Source organism: Cavia porcellus, unplaced genomic scaffold (assembly GCF_034190915.1).
Source record: "Cavia porcellus strain 051 isolate PalLab524CR breed Dunkin Hartley unplaced genomic scaffold, mCavPor4.1 scaffold_8, whole genome shotgun sequence".
NCBI classification, from domain to species: domain Eukaryota; kingdom Metazoa; phylum Chordata; class Mammalia; order Rodentia; family Caviidae; genus Cavia; species Cavia porcellus.
Window position 1 is genome coordinate 11426841 of NW_026947491.1, and position 22478 is coordinate 11449318.

A 22478-nucleotide genomic window follows, 5' to 3' on the forward strand; every position below is an offset into this window, starting at 1 on the left:
CAGAACAGGCCCAAGCTAATGCCCAGAACAATCAGGCCGCCTGGAACGCGGATATGTTATTAGGACAAGGGCAGTATCTCAATAACCAGCTGATATTTCCACAAGAGGTGTATGCACAGATAAATAGCCATACAAGCATGGAAACGGGTCTCGGCTAGGGGAGAAGTCTCAGGCCACTTGACAAAAATTTTGCAGGGCCCGAGCGAGCCTTTTTCAGATTTTGTGGCCCGCGTGATGGAGGCGGCGGGGAGAATTTTTGGGGACGCTGAGACAGCTATGCCGCTCATTAAGCAGCTCATTTTTGAGCAATGTACTAAAGAATGTCGCTCTGCCATTAGTCCATACAAAAATAGGCCTCTTGAGGTATGGATGAAACTCTGTCGGGAGATTGGGGGGCCATTAACCAACTCAGGTTTGGCAGCCATGCTAATGAAGCTAACTAAAGAAGGTCAGGAAGGCAGAGTGGCGCCACAGAATGGCACCCGCCCAAAAGAAGGCTGCTTCAAATGCGGCAGACAGGGACACATAAAAAGAGACTGTCCATCTTGGGGACTCAGAAGAGAACAACCCCCCCCCCTGAAGACCGAAAGTGCCCCAGATGTAAAAAGGGAAATCACTCCGCCGCGGAGTGCCGGTCCACCTTTGATGTAAATGGGCTGCCCCTCACGGGTAAGGGCCGTAACACAGAGAGGCCAAAAAACGGGATTGGGGGGCCCCCCCGGGGCTAGGCCCCCGATTCTACCCAGCCAGAGAGTATATGGTAGACCAGACACTGCCAATGATGCCAACATGGGCAGGTCAGAACCGAGGAGAGCCTCTCCGGGTTCAGGGGGACTTGACCTCTGTGCCACCACTGGACTCGTGTTAACCCCGAAAATGGGGATACAGGCCACAGAGACAGATATGTCCGGCCCCTTACCGGAAGGCACAGTAGGGTTGATAATTGGTCGATCATCCCTCTCCATGAAAGGAATACAGGTCTTACCGGGTGTTATAGATTCTGATTACACAGGAAAAATAAAGGTGATGATGCAGGCTCCTAAAGGCCCAGTAGCCGTAGGGGCAGGAGACCGCATCGCTCAGATGCTAGTGTTATCCAGCCGTCATGGGGATTATCCATCATTGTCTGGTATTAGAGGAGACAGAGGTTTGGATCATCAGACCCAGCCTTTGCCGCCCTCGTTCTTAGACTGGATGAGCGCCCCATGCTAATGTTGTCACTCAATGGGCAAAAAATATCCGGACTGCTAGACACAGGAGCAGACCGCTCTATTATAGCTGAAAAGGACTGGCCACTAACCTGGCCTACCCAGACGGCACAACAAACACTGCAAGGCTTGGGATCAGTTCATGCACCTAAAATTAGTAGTCAGATAATTAAATGGGAAGACAATGAGGGACACTCAGGAGAATTCATACCCTATGTTCTCCAGCTTCCAGTTACCCTATGGGGGAGAGAAGTGCTCTCTGCCCTAGACTTGACCTTGTGCAATGAATATTCTCACACAGCCAGGAGAATTCTTAAAAATCAAGGGTATGAACCAGGCAAAGGATTAGGCAAAGACCTGCAAGGAAGGCCTTTCCCCATCCAGGCACAACCACGTGCTCAGAGGCAAGGTTTGGGTTTTTAGTGGGGGTCACTGACTCGGCTTCTGCCCCTCTCAAATTGACATGGGTCTCTAATGACCCCATTTGGATAAATCAGTGGCCCCTACCACGAGACAAAGCAGAAGCGGCATCCAAACTTATTCAAGAGCAATTAAAGTTAGGCCATATCAAACCCTCAAGTCTATTCTGTTTAAACAAAAGGAGGGTATTGCCCAGGGCATGACACCTAGGGCCAGACTAAATCTTGCCCTCTTCACTTACAATTTTGTAAACATCAACCCACAAGGATCCACGCCAGCACAGCTACATGTCAACCCTGTCGCACCCAAACATGGTTGGGTACGCTGGAAAGACCTCCTGCATGGGGTGTGGAGAGGCCCCAGCCCAGTACTTAGTTGGGCGAGAGGGGCGGTCTGTATCTTCCCGCAGGAAGAAGGCAGCGAACCTGTCTGGGTCCCGGAACGCCTGATACGTCCCTGCAAACCACCAGACCCCGACCCAGAGGAAACGTCAACCACAGAACAGGGGAACCAATAGGAGCATCACAAGCCAGACCAAGCAAGTATACCCACAACTCCCATTAACCATGGCACCTTGGCCAACTCCCCTGGTTAGTAGCCTCCTTTTCCCCTCCTTCTTGCATCTCGTACGGCCCTTGCAGCCAATGACTTTTCTAAATTGCTCCACCGCAACCTGTTATATGTTACAATGTTGGGATAACAGTGCACTTTCAGCTGTTGTTATGCAGGTACTCCAGTTTGCACTGGTTCCGGTTATGGCGGACTCAGACGAGTTTCCTGTGATCCAGCTCGGGCCAACTTTCCAATTGGCTTTCATAAAGGAATGGGCAGGAACAGGGGCTCTGGCTACCGTGACTACACTTGCCGCATTTGGCAGTCTACTTCTGCTCTGTCGGATTCGCAGACAAAGGAATAGGGACAAAGTATCAAACAAGCATTGCTGGTCATGGAATCTGGTCAAAGCCCGGCAGCATGGCTCGCCATGCTGTGACGCAGGTGTGGAGCAAAGCATCGCAGGGGGTGTCGTCCTTGGCCAGGAGACACCCCGGTCCCCATGTCGGTGAGCATGCGGGTTGGGCTCATAAAACAATACTCCCGCCCCCTCCAAAAGAGCACCAACGAGTAGTGAGGCACTGTCATGACTGCAGCGTGACATCTCACAAGGGGCACCGACCTCTGGAGACCCTGCGTCAGTTATAAAGAAAGGGGGAGATGTTGGGCGCAGGCGCTCAACATACCATACCCCACCCGGGACTAAGGACCACGCCAGCTTCGGCAATGCGCTACGTCCCTCTTTAAATTAGCCAACCCATGTGCACTTTGTGCTCACTCCGTACTCTGTGGCAACTCCTGATTGGCCACAGCTGGATACGGTAGCTGGAGCCTGCGTCCCATTCCCGCCCTGCTTCCTCGTGGCAGCCTGTGATTGGTCACAGCCAAATATATAAACCAGAGCCCGCGTAAATAAACCAGCAGTTAACAGTCGCCCACAAGAGCGTCTCCTGTTTCATTGGGGCTGCGCCGGTCAGTTAGGCTTCTTGCTCGGGAGCCGTGCATGTGCAGAGGCCGTTAGGCTTCTTGCTCGGGAGCCATGCACGTGCAGAGGCAGTTAGGCTTCTTGCTCGGGAGCCGCGCACGTGCAGAGGCTGTTAGGCTTCTTGCTCGGGAGCCGTGCACGTGCAGAGGCTGTTAGGCTGCTTGCTCGGGAGCCGTACACGTGCAGAGGCGGTTAGGCTTCTTGCTCAGGAGCCGTACACGTGCAGGGGCTGTTAGGCTTCTTGCTCGGGAGCCGTGCACGTGCAGGGGCCGTTAGGCTTCTTGCTCGGGAGCCGTGCACGTGCAGAGGCCGTTAGGCTTCTTGCTCTGAAGCGGTGCACGTGCAGAGGCTGTTAGGCTTCTTGCTCGGGAGCCATGCACGTGCAGAGGCGGCGTTCATTGAAAGTCAGTGAGAGGTCAAAGGGGCCTGAGATTCTGCCATGAAGAGGGTCTACAGGTTGCCCGGTGAGGACCGGAAACCACTAAGCAACAGGGACGGTCGGAGGAGCCGTGCACGTGCAGGGGCTGTTAGGCTTCCTCCTCGGGAGCCGTGCACGTGCAGGGGCCGTTAGGCTTCTTGCTCGGGAGCCATGCACGTGCAGAGGCCGTTAGGCTTCTTGCTCTGAAGCGGTGCACGTGCAGAGGCTGTTAGGCTTCTTGCTCGGGAGCCGTGCACGTGCAGAGGCGGCGTTCATTGAAAGTCAGTGAGAGGTCAAAGGGGCCTGAGATTCTGCCATGAAGAGGGTCTACAGGTTGCCCGGTGAGGACCGGAAACCGCTAAGCAACAGGGACGGTCGGAGGAGTCACAGGGCTGCCATGCCAGGCATCTTTGGCAGCTCAGTGCCCAAGCTCCACAAGGCTGCCCACAAGGGCGACAAGGCCAAGGTGGAGCGTCTCCTCCAGAAAACAGACACGGTTTACACAGACAGCAAGCAAAGGTAATGGGGCTGCAGGCCCAGGGGCTGTGAGTGGGGCCAGGATGATGCAGGAGAGGAAGAAGTGGGTGAAGCGGGGGCAGGGGGATTCCCACCACCCTGGGAGGCAAAGCTGGCCAGAGAGTTGATCCTCAGGTGGTGTCCATAAGCTGCAAAATAAAAACCAAACATTCACTGGTTTTTAGTGGACTTATACTTCCTGTGGAGACTACATTATTGACTGCAGAAAAGCTATTTAAACATGGTAACACGTGTATAGAGTTTTATTCTTAGTATCACGTTAAGAGATGTACTGTTGTACATATTATTTAAAAAGGGAACTATGACATGTTTCCTGTAATCTACAAACTTAAGGTAGAAACTTAACCTGATGAAAATCTAGTGTCCATTTACTATCAGTGTACACCTGTGCATGTATGTTCTTTACTAAGGAACCTTATAAGAAAACTGAGATGGGAAGGTGGCTGCATGTTCTTGACTAGAAAGTTCTGTTAGTCTCAAAATGTGAGCTTTCTGTGTATCAGCTTTATAGAAGCTAAATAAAAAAATCACATAAGACTTGAGTGTCCGTAGCCTCTTTTGCTATGGGGTCACTAAGAAAATGTAGTGAAAACCCACCTTCGTAGGTATCTCGGTAAGTCATTTTCACAAATTAATTGTTTTCCAACAGCCCAAAAGATAAATAAATGAACGTAACTTAGTAGAAAACCTGGAAACATTCAAATATCTGTCAGATTGTAGAAGTTGAAAAATTGGAATGACTCATGAATGAAATGCCTGTAAAGTGTTTCCAAAAAACCTGGATTTTTATGTCACAAAAGTTTCTGGTGGTGTATTGATTAAAAATTTTATATCATACAAAATGAGAAAAGTAGCAAAGGAAAACACATAGCCTATTTGAGCCTTCCTAAGAATGACACCAACAATGAACATTCATTTTTTTGTGTTGGGGGTTGTTCCTAGAACATGGTGCATGCGAAACACACTACCACTCAGCCATCCCCTTCCCCACATGCATTCTGAAGGTTGACTACCAAAAGAAAAATTAAATTCTCATTTATATTGGAAAATCATTAACAAAATGAAAAACATATTTGTGAGACATTTATAACAAGGGCCTGGGATATTAACTCAGTGGCACAGTGCCCGCATGAAAATGTGAGGTCAGGAGTTAGATTTGCAGTGCCAAAAAAATAAAATAAAATAAAATAAAATAAAATAAAATAAAATAAAATAAAGGAGAGATAAATAGATACATCATGAAATACATAATACATCAGATGAAACAATCATACATACATACAGCAGATAAAAAATGTATCTTAAACTTACAGGGTAACTTTTTAAAAATCATCAAAGAAAAATATTGAATACTAATTTACTTCCATGCTAGATAGCACACACTGTGAGCCTCATATCCTGGGCTGTACTGCTGAGCTATATTTAACTCTGATTTCTGAGTCTATCATTTAACAAAAATAAAATTTGACAAATGCCATCTGATTTATTGAGAGCTTGTGCCAGCTGTTCCTTCCTCACTTTTCCATTCCCTGGACCTCTTCCATAGTGCATGACCCAACTGAGCAAGCCCTGCCTACTCTTTTCACTTTTGTAATCAGATAGAAGGTTAACAGAACACATTCTGGATCCGGGAACCAACAGGAACTGTGTTCTACACCCAAGCACACTAATTAGCTGGCAACCTCTACATCATCCCTTAGACCTCACTTCTTCTGAGCCACCCTGACTTTCTCAAAACCTATTCTCCTTTGTAGTGCTTATCACAATAACTTAATGTTAAAATTAATAGCTGAATCGGTATCTTTCCTACCTACATCCTGGACTGCAAACTCCCTCAAGGCAGAAAGCATACAAACCTTGTGCCTCAGCAGTGCAAAATAAAAACTCATTACATTAACGCTGAAACATGTTAAGATCACTTCCTGATACACTGCTCTCATTACTGTTACTTAACCTAAGTAATAAAATTACTAGCACTTACAAAGTTACAACTTTAAGCAGAAACTCCACCTATTACCACAAACACAAATATGTTCTACATATAAATTTATATGAAAAACTGTAAAGAGTAAGAGGAACTTGTTTCCTAAGATTGTTACACTTTTCTTGCCCACTCCCATGAAAAGGAAGTTGGATCAGTTACCTACATTTCAGGATTGAAAGGTGTGTGCTAAATCTTGTACAGGCTAAATGTGCAAATAAGTATCATGAATCAGTGATCCCAATTTGACATTAATACTTTTCTATGTACCTGTTTACATTAATACCCAATGAATACCCATTGGGACTTTAGATTTAAAGCTATTCCTTAACATTAGTAAGTCATGATACGCACACTGAAAAACATTAGTAAGTCATGATACACACAAAGAAAATCACCTTTATCAGCCCTGTGACACTTCAACAGGATTTTTAAATATTCCATATAAGTCAGGGTAAAACCTGTGCTGGTTGAGCAACTACAAGTAACCACAATTGTACAACTACAATTACAGTAACCACCGTACCATATCAGATGTCTTTCAAACCTAAAAATTTCTTATTTCACCAAAGTAAGTTAAAGTTTTGTGAAGTTTTATGATATACCACCTTGATCAAACACTTTTAACAGACTATATGTTAATCTGTCCTTGAACAGAGGGGTATTTACTGCTTCTCAACTACACTGGAAGACGGGGTGCTTTTGTTAATTGGCCCTCTGGAGTCAAGAATGCAAGTGATTCCAGTGATCCGTGATATGCAAGAAACTGACAAGGACTTTTGAGGTTTAACAGATTTATATAAGGGCAGTAGAAAACAATATACAACTATCTAACATCCAAGGCTTGGGTAATTCCCTGGGTTAGGAGTGATTAATAGACTCTAAATACAGTCTGAGAAGCAGCATTTCATAACACAAACACTGAAAGACACAATCACTTGGAACCACTCTCCAGGTCGTCCCATGGTTAAGTCAGCACCTCTGATCTTAAGGGGGAGAGGTGTATCCCCAGTACCCTCTGGGAAGACCTCAGACTGTGGTTCTAATCTCAGTGCAGTCTCCTGGGACCTACAGGGGTTTCTTGGGGCTGCAGAAGCTGGAAAATCCCAGGCCAGTCAAAGAGGAGTTCCAGCTCCCTCCCAGTCCCGTTCCTTAAAATGAATTGGCCATAGGATTGTTTAATATTTAAAGAGGTGTGTAGTGGCCTCTCCTAGTGCTAGTGTGAGCACAAGAATGTCCCACTCACGTAAGTGGGATGACCCGGGAGAGAGACCCTAGCACCCCGACCCTGCTCCGCTGTGCCTCCCCCACTCCGTGTCCACCCTCCTCACGCGAGATCCCCTTCTCCCCAGCCCCGCGAGCCGAGGTGAAGTTCCCAAACGTTTCCTCCCGGATCCCAAACAAAACCCAAGCCGCCGCCCCCGCTCACCTGCGGACTTCGGCGGCCGGGGTGTCCGAGAGGCAACTTGCAGCGGCAGCCGCAAGGGCAGCTCAGCCAGAAGCCAGAGGCGCTCAGGGCCACGGGACCCCGCTCCGCTGCCAGCTTCGCCCAGCGAGGCAGGGAAAGACGGCGGCGGGGGCGGACACGGGAAACTCTAGCCTCCACGCTCGCGCTCCTCAGCCGCTCCCCTGCCCCGCTCGGCTCCCGCCCGGCCTAGTCTGCCCCTCAGGGTTCTTCAGGCTGAAGTGGAGACTCTGGGGCGCCTCCTTCCTGAGGGGGTGAGCGGGAGGAGACCAGAGAGAGGGCGTTCGTCAGTCCCCGCCCGGACGTTGGAAAGAGACCGCCACAACCTGGGCGACCGCAGCCGGGGGCGGGGGCGTGCTCCCCCTCCCCCGCCTTTTCTCTGTCGCCCAAGCGCAGGCGCGCGCTCTCACGCGCTGCGTCTGGCGCGACGCGCGCCCCACGCCGCCCCAACCCGGGTGGTCGCCTCCGGTGCGGGGGCGAGGCTAGGCTAAAGGGCCGCTCCCCTCCTCCTCCTCCGAGGCGCCGCGGACAGGCGCTGCTGCGGGCTCTCCCCTTTCCCCTGCTCTGCCTTCTCCCTCTCGCCGGCCTCTCGCTCCTCGCCTCAGGGGAGAACCTCCCCACACCTCTCCAGCCGCCTTAAGGTGCGGAGACCTCGGGCGCCTCAGGCTCTGGGAAAACGGGCTGTACCCAAGGCCGCGGCGGGCGCGCACCTGGGCGCAGCCCGGGTCCCGGGCCTCGGGCCTGAATATAGGGCCGCTGGGTCCACTCAGTGGTCTGTTCGGCGGTTTATGTGCCAGCCGTAAACAGCCGCCTTGGCTCGGCTCCCGCGGGAGGGCCCCCGCGCCTCGATGACCTGACCTAGCAGCGCTCTGGGCAGTCTGAGCGCCAGGAAGCTGGGGCGCTGACAAAGGAGCCCCGCGCCAGCTCCTCTGGAGCCATCTGGACCCGCATCCAGCCCCGTGACCACCACCACCACCACCCCTGCGGGCTGATTTGGGGACAGAACTGCAGGAGTTCCCCTATACCCTGGAGGAGTACTTAGCGCATTTGTACCTAGATGTCAACCCTATCTCTCCCCTGTAAACTGGGAGCAATCAGGATTTGATTTTTAAGCCTCTTTGGTGATCATGAGGTGACACCTCAGCTCCTCAGAGTTAGCTGGAAACTGTTGCTAGTTCCACTGCTGATGCCAATGCTGATTCTGTTATGATCTGCATCTGTGGAAATGTTTTAAAAGAAAGTTTCTTTGGTTATATACTTGGAGAATCACGCAAATTCAATGATAGGAGTTCATTTTCTATTCAGGCTTCTCAATAGTCTGATGCATTGCTTCCCACAAGGAAATGGCTATTTCTGTAACTCATCCCCCTGTGCTGCCTTTAGTTAATTTCTTCAGATAGTTTATCATGAAATGCCAAAATTGAGAGGGAAGAGCTCAGAAACCTCATAAAAACCTCTTATTTCCTCAACGTAGTGAAATTAGGGACCCAGGGTCCAGTTTTTGGTACACGCTTAACGTTTTCCACTAGGCAAACCATTTGAGTATCTGTTTTTTGTCTTTTTGAGGCAGGGTCTTGCTATGTGATTCAGGCTGGCCTTGGGCTCACTTTGTAGCCCAGGCTAGCCTCCAACTAAGGATCCTTCTCATTTTCCCCAGTGCTAGGATTACAAGAGTGGACCACCACGCCTGGCTCCATATCTTTGTTTTGGCCAAAATTGTTAACCAGAAAAAAATATTTTCTAAATACCTTCCTGATTGACCTGTTAAATTAGAAATAGTTTAACTCCCAATTACTTCACAAGTGTTTAGTTAATTAACCCTTATCATTCAGGCTATCATTATTCAGTTTTTCTGAGATAATGAGAAAGGCTCTTTAGAAACTATTGCCTTGGAAATGTTAATTTTCAACTATCATGTCTAAGGCTGAAAATTTTTTTATTATACTAAAGTCGTAAAATGTGTCATGTGACTTCTAAAATGATGCTTACATTTATTGTCAAGTTTTGAAAAAAAACGAGTTGTGGCTAATAACAGACTGATTTTCTTTTGGTTTTTCAATTTTTATTTTGAAAGTATACAACAGAACAAGTCAGAATAAAGCCAAATAAGATCGTACAGTGAAATTGGTACAGAACTTCACAGCAGGTTACCGGGATAACAGTAATAGGTATCACAGTATATTTTGTTATCTTTATAATAGTTGTTCTTTCAATCCCATATATCAAAATGCGATGAAATAGGGCTGAGGATTTAGCTCAGCGGCATAAGTGCCTGCCTGGCAAGTTCAAGGTCGTGAGTTCAATCCCCGCTACCGCAAAAGAAAAAAAAAAAAAAGATGAAATATAGAACACTATAGAACTTACCAAAACAGAATATTGAATAGAGCAGTACCATTAATCAGAAAAGAGCAAAACAGTAATAAAAATATTTGCCTTCAAAGAAATGGTAGAAGGAAGACCCCCTTATTTGCTTTGGTCAATCTCCCAGGAGAAGCTCAGATTTCTGGTTCCCACTTGCTAATTGGGCGGGGAGGAGGAGAAGGAGGATATGGGAAGTGGGATAATTGACTCTAGGCCATATAGCAGTAGGTTCACTATTGCTAAGCAGGGAGGCAGAATGGTCATTTGTTTTTTTTTTTGTTGTTGTTGTTGTTTTGTTTTGTTTTTATTTTATTTAAGAGGAAAAAGAGAAAAACATTAAACAAAACAAAGCGGTGTAAGGGTACACGTAATACAGAACTACAAAAAAAAAAACAGTAAGAAATCACCTGTTAATAGATTACATATTATCATCTTGAAAATAGTTGCTCAAATCACAGTATCAAAGAATACAAAGTGGACATTCAAACAGGGAGACTGCAAACAGCTGTGTTCAATGATCCAAAAACATTGATACAGTCAGCTATTTAACACCCTTAAACACACTTGCTGTTATATCCGTTAGAGCTCTTTTTTTTTTCCCCTCTCTTTTTTACAACAAAATTTACACATTAATTCCATTTATTCCAGCTATTCCACTTCTAGGCATATTCCCAGAAGAACTGAAAGCATCATACCACAGTGATATATGTGCACCTATGTTTATAGCAGCACAATTTGTAATCGCCAGATCTTGGAAACAACCCAAGTGTCCATCAACTGAGGAATGGATAAAAAAGTTGTGGTATTTCTATACAATGGAGTATTATTCAGCTATAAAGAAGGATCACATTGAGATATTTATCAATAAATGGGCGCAGCTTGAGACCATACTCGTAAGTGAAATAAATCAATCTCGCATGTGTGAATACCGAATAGTTTCCCTAATGTAAGTAAAATTGACTCCCCGTTTGTAATGTAACCCCCCCGAGCTATAGAACAGAGCTGTAAGGAATGTTTCACTCCCTAATTCCTCCTTGAGATATCAAAGCAGGACAGGAAGAAATACATCTGCTAGTCATTAACCACAAGACGTTCTGTCCTCTGTAAAGATAAAGATAAGTAAAGGAATGTGCTGTTCAAACGAGACCGAGTTGTACCTGGCACTCTGAGATCAGACCAGGACCCTCAGTCTCCATGGTTACTCAGCCCCAGACCCCTCAAATCAGCATCTGCCAAGTCCTGTGCCGTTCAAAATTAACCAATGCGATTTGCTTCTGTAAACCTGCTTGCTTACCGCTTGTGCCCTTAAAAACCCTGCACAGATTCCCCTCGGGGCCCTCCGCACTCGTTTGCCTGGAGGACCCCATGCGCATGGAAATAAACTTTTTTCCCTCACCAAGAGTTGAGTCCTTGGGGTCTCTTTCCCTGCGGCGTCGGCCCTAACATCTTGGAGGCCCTAGCGAGATAGCACGTCTCACGGGAGGTGACCTCAACGGCTCTGCGGTGGGTGAGTACGACCGGTCGCTTCTTATTTTTACTCTGAGGATCAATCTACCGGTACCTGTTTTTGTTCTCTGGTGACCGGGGGACGCCCCACACGGTTTTCCGTGACTCACCGTCTGCGATAGGATTTTCCTATCTGTTTGGGGAATTTCATTCCCAATCTGTGGTCCGTCTGGGCCAATCTGGGGAATTTCATTCCCAATCTGTGGTCCGTCCGGGCCAATCTGGGGAATTTCATTCCCAATCTGTGGTCCATCTGGGCCAATCTGGGGCCCAATCTGTGGTCCGTCTGGGCCAATCTGGGGAATTTCATTCCCAATCTGTGGTCCGTCCGGGCCAATCTGGAGGCACCCCCTAAGGTGACTCGTTTGGTGTGAAACTAATGCGTGAGAGTGAGGTGGCCGGCCTGTTTGTCCTGTGTGTTGTGACTGTTGTGAACGGTTATTTGTTGTGTCGCGCGTACGCTAACCACTCTTTGTCTTCAGAACATCATGGGACAAACGACATCGTCCGCATTGTCCCTCACCCTCGACCATTGGTCGGAGGTTTGAGAGAGGGCTCACAATCTCTCCTTACAGGTTAAAAAAGTAAATGACAGACTTTCTGCTCGTCTGAGTGGCCCACATTCTCCGTGGGTTGGCCACCGGAGGGGACTTTCCACCATCCCCTCATCTTAGCAGTTAAGAACATCATCTTCCACCCTGGACTAGAGGGCCAACCCGACCGGATCGCCTACATCTTGGTATGGCAGGACCTCAGGGAGGAGCCCCCACCGTGGATAAAACCCTTCCTTCCTCCGCCCTCTCCTTGGTTGCCTGTTTAAACTTGTTACTAACTTAGGGGCTTGTTGCCCATTTCTGTTACAGGATCCATATGGCTTATTAGATTCAAGGTTCATGATAAAAAAAATTATTTCCTTTAGCTGACCAAACTATGCAAGAAGCTCCCTTTGTTTGTGTCTTTAATGTTGTGGCGCCTTGTTTAATATGTAAGACTTCAATTGATTGCTTGCAACCTCGACATGCCTTTTAAAAAGAGTATTTTTTTCTCTCTGGTAAAAATGTAAACATGTGCACATATATATGTATATCTATGGTTATTAAGAGTCATGTCAACTTTGCCAAGTAAAAACCAGGCGGTACTATATTTGAGCCAGTTAAAAGGTTACAGTTTTGTTTTTAAAATACAGCATTTTTATGTGGTAAAAAGACATAAAATAAGTATGTTTTGGACTACTAGAAGGTGACTTCAAGGGTTTTGTTGAGAGTTTTAATGTTGTCTGAGAAGTGAGAAAAAAGGTAATTGACTGGTAATAGTAAAAAAAAGGGACAAAGAGAGTGGTCTTCAAGTAAAGGTGTCTGGCTATGCCAGAATGTAGAAAAAGATTAAAGCTTAGTTTGAGAGGTATTATTGTAAGTTGTAGAAGGCTCAAGAGGATGTGAATATTATTTGTCTTGGTTTATAGTACTACAAATAACAGGTTTGACAAGAAGTAAATGTGTTCAGAATTTGACAGTATTAGATCAGTTTTGGTAGAAGTATACATAAGATTGTACTTTGCTGCAAAATGTTTTCATTAAAATGAGATTATAGGTGATATTAAAAATAAGATACAAGTTCTTACATGTGCTGTGAACATCTGGGAGATTATACAGCACAATTTTGTTATCTATGAAAAAGCCCTTTTTGTTAAGAATATAATTTTAGTAAAATGATGGCCTGCCACGTGACACCCTTGGACAAAAAGCAGTGTGCCATCCAGATGAAGCCGGCTCTCTGATCCGGAATGCCAAAACCATGTTCTCCTTTTGTGCCACCCTGACTGGACATCCAGAGGTAAGGAGGTTTCCCAATATTGCCAGTTGTTCTCTTTGTAACTCAGTCGGCCCCACATGTTAGACAAAAATTACAAAGGTTTGAGAGGTTTAAGAAAATGCCCCTCAGCCAGTTAATAGAGATAGCACAAAAAGGTCTTTGAGAACTAAAAAAATTTTACAAAAAGATAGCCAAGGTGTTACAGATGAGACTTTCTGGAGGCAGTTGGATACTGTAGGCTAAATTTTACTGGAAAGCTTGCCTCTATATGACTCCCATAAGGGAGAAACTCAAAATTCGCTGAACTGGACTGATAAATGTAAACAGGCCTTCCAACAGCTCAAGCGGGCCTTGACAGAGGACCCAGCCCTAAGACTCCCTGACGTTACCAAGCCTTTCATCTTGTTCATAGATAAACTCAGGGACATTGCCAAAAGAGTCCTAACTCAGGACATTGGCCCTTGAAAGAGGCCTACCTCTCCAAAAGACTTGATTCAGTAACAGGAGTATGGCCCCCCTGCCTAAAAATACTAGCTACTGTGACAATGCTACTTAAGAAGACAAAGAAACTCGCTTTGGGCAAGTGATTTCTGTGGTAACCTCTCACAGTTTAGAGACTCTTATCAAAACCCCTCCTAAAAAAGGCTCTCAAATGCCAGAATTCTACTGTCAAGCCCTGCTTCTAGACCCAGAGTCAATGATATTCAAGACTTCTTCAGCTTTAAACCCAGCCACCCTTATGCCTGATGATGATCCGGAGGAACAAAGGACACCTCTCCATGAGTGTGCTGACATCCTCGAACTGCAGCAGAACCTACAGGCTGATCTTACTGACCAGCTTTTGGAAAATGCCGACAACTGTTCGATGAAAGCAGCTTCATCCAAAACGGCAAACGAGTGGCCGGGGCAGCAGTGACCGCCGAAAAGGAGGTACTCTGGGTTAAGCGGGTAGAGCCTGGCACTTCTGCCCAAAAGGCAGAGCTTGTTGCTTTGACTGAGAGGCTAAAACTAGCCACGAAAAAGAGGGTAAACATTTTTTTTACTGAAGACATCCCTTTACTACTGTACATATACGGGGAAGCCATCTAAAAATGCTCCACAGATTCTAGATTTGCTGGCAGCTGTCTGGCTGCCTCAATGGGTTGCTATTCCTTACAAGGCTCACCCAACCAGAGATAAAAAATAGCAACCACATCAGAGGGGTCAACCAAAAAAGTAACTGCTCTGATACTAGTCCCCTGACCTTGTCAGAACTAGTCTACACAAAAAAAGACCTACAGTTGGCATCTCAACTTAAAATAAAGTCTCCCACCCCAAGGGGCTAATACCAGTTACCTGATAAACAAGTACTGTTACTGAAGACACTAGGGTGGGAGCTGTTTCACCTTGCAGAATTGTTCAGAACTCAGTATTTTATTCCAAAACTCTACAAACTGACCACCTCTTCGAGCTCCAGATGCCCACAGTGCTTGTTAGTCAACTCAGCCAAGAGCTCTGTGTTAGAGACCACCCGACATCAAGAAATTGTTCCAGGAGAACATTGGGAAATAGACTTCATAGACATGGTAAAACTTAATTTACAGGGACACCGCTATCTCTTGGTATTAATAAACACTTTTACTGGCTGGGTAGAGGCTTTCCCTACTAAATCTGAGTCAGCCTTAGTGGTAGTTAAAAGGCTATTACATGAGATCATACCTTAATTTGGCCTCCCACTATCAATGGGGTCCGATAATGGCCTGGCTTTCATAGCCCGAGTCACCCAAAAGTTAGCCCAGACATTAAAGATTAATTAAAACTCCACTGTGCCTATCAGCCACAAAGCTCAGGACAAGTAAAACGTATAAACCAAAGTCTCAAGGACATTTTAGCTAAGCTGTTTTCAAAAACTGGCGATAATTGGATGAGCCTTCTTCCCTTTGCACTGTTAAGAGCTAGATATACCCCATATGTTTCCAAAATTTCCCCCTTTAAAGCCATGTTTGGGAGGCCCCCGCCATTGGTTCCAAGATTGTCAGAAGACAGATTAGCTAAAATTACTAATCGAGATCTTAAGTCCCTGCAGACACTCCAACCTGTGTTGGCCTGGATCCACCAGCTGTTTAGACAAAAACACCTGGACCTGCCTTCAGAGACGCCTCTCAAGGCCCCAAGAACTCCAGTCTTGGTTCGATGTCACCACCGTGACTCCCTTAAACCCCGCTGAGAAGGACCTTTCACTGTGGTGCTCAGTACCCTCACTGCCATCAAGGTAACAGAAAAAAACTGCGCGGATTCACTACACTCATGTAAAGCCACTGGAAACAGCGGACAACGAGGGACATACTCAGTGGACTACACAACAGACTGATAACCCTTAAAGTTAAAAATTGACTAAAACATAGTTAGATTATGCTGGTTATAAACTGTTTTAGCTTGCTTGTTTTGATTTTAATAACATTGATGCCGACCTTGCACGGTGGCTTTGGTCCCCCTGTAAGCAAAAAAAAAAAAAAAAAAAACCAATTGTTAAAGATCTTTTGTTTTTAAAAAAAGGGGGTCTCTGCGCCGCACTTAGAGAAAAAATGTTGTTTTTACACTGATCATACTGAGATTGTAAAGGATGCAATAAAAAAGTTAAGAGAGAGAATCAGATCTCAAGAGCCCCCTTCAAGTGAAGCCAAAGTGTTCTCTTTCTGGGAATCAATCCTGCCCTATATTCTCCCTTTATTGGGACCCCTGGCCGGATTCATTATAGTCATAGATATAGCCCCTTGCCTCATTAACCGAGTAACCCAGTTTGTGAGGGCCCAGATTTCTCAAGTAAAAGTTATGGTGCTACGTCAACAATATGATCCCTTACCCATACAGGACCTTTAAGATTAAAAGTCATCCACAAGAAAAAAAAGGGGGGAATCAGAGAATCGACTCCCCGTTTGTAATGTAACCCCCCCGAGCTATAGAACAGAGCTGTAAGGAATGTTTCACTCCCTAATTCCTCCTTGAGATATCAAAGCAGGACAGGAAGAAATACATCTGCTAGTCATTAACCACAAGACGTTCTGTCCTCTGTAAAGATAAAGATAAGTAAAGGAATGTGCTGTTCAAACGAGACCGAGTTGTACCTGGCACTCTGAGATCAGACCAGGACCCTCAGTCTCCATGGTTACTCAGCCCCAGACCCCTCAAATCAGCATCTGCCAAGTCCTGTGCCGTTCAAAATTAACCAATGCGATTTGCTTCTGTAAACCTGCTTGCTTACCGCTTGTGCCCTTAAAAACCCTGCACAGATTCCCCTCGGGGCCCTCCGCACTCGTTTGCCTGGAGGACCCCATGCGCATGGAAATAAACTTTTTTCCCTCACCAAGAGTTGAGTCCTTGGGGTCTCTTTCCCTGCGGCGTCGGCCCTAACAACATTGAGATATTTATCAATAAATGGACGCAGCTTGAGACCATACTCGTAAGTGAAATAAATCAATCTCGCATGTATGAATACCGAATAGTTTCCCTAATGTAAGTAATGATTCAAATATATAAAAATATGTGGTAATCATGATTCCCCATTCTGTGGCCTTGAAGCCTTGTAAAGTTTTCACTCATTAATTAGAAAGGCTTTATTCTGGGCTTCTTGATATGGAAATATTTGAAGCTATAGTATATGAAGTTTTATCCAAATATTTCAAGGAAAAAGACACTATGGTAACTACTCTTAAGTCGGGTTATATGGTGGTGAAGTACTAGGTTGCTGAAACTGTCATGCTTTGACCTCTATTGTTATATTGTTATGTCCTGTTTTATCTCAATCTCCCCCTTATTCTTTAAAAAAAAATTATTCAGTTATTTCTTATGTTTGTCTTACTTAAGGGGAAAAATTTAAAAAATTAGGATATATAATAGTAACTCTTTTAGATTTCCTATTAACTTGTTTTGAAGTCCTGTAATACTCCCACGATCTTGTTTTGACTGATTAGACTCTGTTCCATTCTGTATGATAGTATCAAGTTTGAGGGTATAGGCAACTACTTTGAAGGCAATAAGATTCACTAAGATGCCCATTCTGGTTTGACTATTGTCTCCTTTGGAAGTCCTGTAATGTTTACAATGCCTAAGAATGGTCATTTGTTTTCACAGCATCCTCAGTTCCAACATGATGTGGATTTCAGGAGACACTGCTAGTTCTCCCCCTGGAGGGGCTGCAGTGGGCCACACTACCGCCGCTTACCAGGGAGGGAAGGTGCTGGCTTGAGGCTGATTTTCATGTATGATCTCTTTAAAGTGTTTCATTAATTTACCAGCCCACTGTGTATTGAGTGTATTAAAAAGTTTATAGCACTCTCTGAAAAGTAGGGTGACTAACTCATATATTTCTGACGTGATTCAATTGCAGTTTTCATAAAAGTTACTCTTAATAAAACACTAATAGATGAAGCCCCAGATATAAAGTTACAGATTTTAAACCAGTTCAAGAGTAAGATGGTAAGATAACCCAGGCACACACTTCAATTGTGATCCTTTATTCCATTGTAACTGTTACTATTGATATCCCCTTTTAAAAGTCATCATCTGGAGTCATTAACCTCTCCTTTGTTTAGTAAGGTGTATCTGAGAAGAGCTTTTTCTTAGGCATCTCATTCATCATTCTCATTCCCCAGAACCAGATTTTCAATAAAACCCTAGTCCACAACTATATTGCAAAGCAACATATTTTTATGCAAGTCTAAATTACTAATCTATGAACAGATATTAAACCCTTGCTAAAAGTAACACTTTTTTCATCAATGTAAAGTTTGAACATGAGCTCCATATTAAAGGAGTAACACACAAAAGAAACGTTAGAGCAAAGAAAACAGCAGCCATTTTATGTTAATGTAAGTTATCGAATTGCAGGCCAAAAATATCTAAACCAAATATTCTTGTGAAATTCATTCTAAGTATATTTTGGTATTAAAAAATAAAATAAAAACCTAGTATAAAACTTGGTGGGAATCTTAATTTTTTTTTTTTTTTTTGTCTTTTTCCTTTTTATCGGTACCAGGGATTGAACTCACGACTACCTGCTTGCAAGGCAGGCTCTTATGCCGCTGAGCTTAACCCCCACCCCCTTGGTGGGAATCTTATTCTCTATAGTAAAAGCAGTTTTCAGCATTTTTTTTTATTTTAATGATTAAGATAAAAGACACAACAACACAGGTCAGAACAGAACAATTTAAGCAACATAGTATTTCATTACAAGACAATCCGACATAAAAGTAGCTACCATAGGGTCTCTTTCCTTGAAATATTTGAGTATACCTTGATATACTCTGTAGTCGTGAGTTCGATCCCCGGTACCGATAGAAAGGAAAAAGACAAAAAAAAAAAAAAAAAAAAAAAACAAACAAACAAACAAACAAACAAAAAAAAAAACCCCAAAAACATAGAAAGACAGTGTAAAGCCATTCAAGAGAATGAAAGTATTACAGAGTATTCAAAACCAATTAACAGAAAATGAACAATGGTTACTATATTATCTCCTTGTGTATAAAAATTTTTGTTTATACTATCACATATAATAGAATCCAATAAGATACAACATGATAAAACCGAAGAAGACAGAAGAACAAAAGCTTAGTGGGACTTCAAAACAAGATAATAAATCATCACTAGCTATTATAATGTCTTGCTTTCTTCAAAGTAGTTGTTCATACTATCACAGACAATAAAATCAAACAACCCAGAATAAAACTGTTGTACACTAGCAAAAAGAGCTTCATTATATTTGTATTAAACCAAAATACTTGTAATGTGGCCTACTGTTCTATATGCATGTTTCTTTTCCTCTGGGTGACCTAATTGATATGTTAATCAATGCTCTCCTCTGTAAAGAATTGTAAAACCTAACCTAATTGATACATTAACCATTGTTGCCCTCTACAAATAATAGATGTGGTGCTAAAATAAGCTAACAAAGGTTTTAATTACTGCTAGACTACTCTATCCTCTGCTCTGCTAAGGAAAACAAAGTTCTTTCTCATTAACAGTTTTCCTGATCCAGGCCCATAACTCCTACTTTGTGAGCAGTGATGTGTACATAAGGGCAGCAAGTGTAGAGGAATGACATACAGCCTTTGCAATCTCCAACTGCACTGTGTCGCTGGGCCCAGGTTAAAATAAATCAGTGCTGCTTTTTAAAATATGTTTTTGCTCCATTTTTTGAACTCAAGTTTGGGGACTCCTTTGTGAATGACAAGAAAAACCATCCCATGGAATGAATGGAATGGAAACATTATAAGGAATTATGGAAACATTATAAGGCTTCAAAGCAATATAATGGGGGAATCATGATTACCACATACCTTATGTATTCTTACCATTTCTTACACTAGGGAAACTATTTGGTATTTATACATGTGAGTTTGATTTATTTCGTTTATGAGTAAGGTCTCAAGTTGCATCCATTTATTTATAAATACCTCAATATGATCATTCTTTATAGATGAGTACTACTCCATTGTCTAAAAATAACACAACTTTTTTATCCATTCCTCAGTTGATGGACACGTAGGTTGTTTCCAAGATCTGGATATTACAAATTGTGCTGCTATAAACATGGGTGCACATATATCACAGTGGTACGGTGTTTTCAGTTCTTCTGGGAGTATGCTTAGAAGTGGAATAGCTGGAACAAATTGGACTTCCAATCCCAGCTTTCTGAAATCTCCAGACTGACTTTCACAGTGGTTGCACCAGTCTACACTCCCAACACCTGTGCAGGAGAATTCCTTTTTCCCCACAGTCTCTCTAGCATTTGTTGTTGGTAGTTTTCTTGAACTTGGCCATTCTTTCTGGAGTGAGATGGAATCTCAGTGAGGTTTTAATTTGCATTTCTCTAACGAGTAATGATGATGAACATTTTTTCATATGTTTATTTTCCATTTGTATTTCTTCATCTGAGAATTGTGTATTCATTCGAGATGCCCATTTTTGGATTGGATCCTTGAATTTTGGGGGGGTTTAATTTTTAAAAATTGTTTATATGTTTTAGAGAGAAGTCCTTTGCCTGATGGACAGTTCACTAAGATTGTTTCCTAGTTTGTAAGTTTTCTTTTCACTATGCTAGAGATTTCTTTTGACTTACAGAAACTTTTTAATAAGACATGATTCCAGTTGTTGATTCCGGGAAGTATTTCCTATGTGATTAGATTCCTGTTCATGAATTCTCTACCTACCCTTATGTCTTCAAGGTTTTTACCCAATTTGTCTTGCAATAGATTTTGTGTTTGGTTTCTTATTTTTTAGATGCTATTGTGAAGGATGTTATTTCCATAATTTCTCTCTCAGTGAATTTGTTGTTTATGGGAATCCTATTGATTTTTGAGTGTTGACTTTGTATCCAGCTACACTGCTACATTGTTTATTACAATGTTTATTATTTGAACCAGAGCCTTCACACTACACTATATCCCAAGCTCTTTTTATTTTTTGTTTTGAGACAGGTTCTCACTAAGTCATTAAGTCACCAAGGTTGGTCTCAAACTCATGATCCTCTTGCCTAGGCCTCCCAGGCTGTTTATTAAGTCTAGTAGTCTTTTGATGAAGTTTTTGGGGTCTTCTATGTAGAGTATCATATCATCTCTAAATAATGATAATTTAACTTGTTTCTTTCCTATTTTTATTCCTTTTATTTCTCTCTCTTGTCGAATTGCTCTGTCTAATGTTTCCAAAACTATACTGAATAGGAGTTGTGATGGTGGTCATCCTTGTCTTGTTTCTGATTTTTAGAGTGAAAGATTTCAGTTTTTGTCCATTTAGTATAATGTTGGCTGTCGACTTGTCATAGATGGCTTTTATCATACTGAAGTAGATAACAGCTATTCTGAGTTTTTGTAGGGTTTTTAAAATCATAAGCAAGTGTTCGACTTTATTAAAAGCTTTTTCTGCATCTATTGAGATGATCATGTGATTTTTGTCTTTGGCTCAGTTGATGTGGTGTATTACATTTATTGACTTGTCTATGTTAATCCAATCCTACCTTCATGGGATGAATCTTGTAGTGGCAGCTCTACCATGGCTCTAAGAAGAAGCTGGGATGGGGCTCACGGTCTATGTCTCAAGTCATCTTCTGGCTGTGTTGTTGGGCAGGTGCTTTCAGATCAGGCCTCAGGACCAGACCTCACAGATCCATTCATAGTCACCATGTACACAGGCTTCTCTTCCTTGGTGTCCCCAGCTTATAGAACCAAGTTGGCAGCACTTACCCACACACCTCCACTGGCACTCGCCTTTGGGTGGGCCATGCTCCACAGGCAAGTGGGCAGGTAGCTACCTGCAAGGCTACCTGTGTTCACTCAGCTCACAGGCAAAGTGAGTTCTTCCCTACTGTGTTGCCAGTATTTTCCCCCCTTGTTCTGGAAGTCCTCGGATGATGAGGCCCAACAGGGCAGGGAAGAGGTGGTGCCTTAGCAGAGCTGACAGTTTGTCCTCAGTCCTAAGTACTTGTACACTGCACATGATGTGGAATCCAGCCCTCGCTGACCAGAAACAGGGAGCTGGGCTTCTCAGCCATGGGCTGCATGGACTTGCATTTTAGAATGGACTCAACTCTTGGGGTTTCTTTCCCAGGAGCCAAATTATCCCCAAGGTGGAAGGGACTCACAAGTGGTTCGTGTCCTCTGAAGAGTCCCGTTTCCCATTCCTGTGTGGGTTGGAAATATTTCTTATTCTTCATTTTTCATCTTTTTAATGTATATTAGGGTATTAATATTATTACTCTTTTTGGTTCTGGGGATTGAACCCAGAGCCTTCACACTACACTATATCCCGAGCTCTTTTTATTTTTTGTTTTGAGACAGGTTCTCACTAAGTCATTAAGTCACCAAGGTTGGTCTCAAACTCATGATCCTCTTGCCTCAGCCTCCCAGGCTGGGCCACCTGGGCCACCATAGGCCACCATAGGCATGGGCTGCAGCACCTCGATAAAGCTTCTTATTCCAAAAAAAAAAAAAAAAAAAAAAAAAAAAAAAAAAAAAAACACAGTGTGTGCCCAGAATAGCCTTCATATAGACAGTGTCTGTGGTAATACAACACAAGTGAGAACCAAAGTCCCGGTGTGTGCTTGTGGTGACTTGGTACTGATAAGTCCTTTCTGCCACCTGCAACCACCTGCACCCCTGCCCCTCCTCAGGGAGGTGGGTTTTTCTTTTCAGTCCCATTTCTGCTTATGCATGTACATGGCTGATAAAATATTCCTCTCCCCTCCCCCCGTTCCCATGGGA

At 44.0% G+C, this 22478-nt stretch overlaps 1 protein-coding gene across 1 annotated transcript in view; it reads right to left on the reverse strand.

Moving 5' to 3' along the window:
• LOC134477200 (uncharacterized) overlaps nt 1-21500 on the reverse strand; it is a 58274-nt gene extending 36774 nt beyond the window's left edge. Inside the window, exons 1-4 of the mRNA XM_063254232.1 lie at nt 21462-21500; nt 8365-8554; nt 7837-8201; nt 7531-7755 (exon numbers count right to left, since the gene is read on the reverse strand). Coding sequence (XP_063110302.1) covers nt 7531-7755; nt 7837-8201; nt 8365-8554; nt 21462-21500 — 819 coding nt within the window. The remainder of the gene's footprint in view (nt 1-7530; nt 7756-7836; nt 8202-8364; nt 8555-21461) is intronic.
• Between the last annotated feature and the right edge of the window lie 978 nt (nt 21501-22478).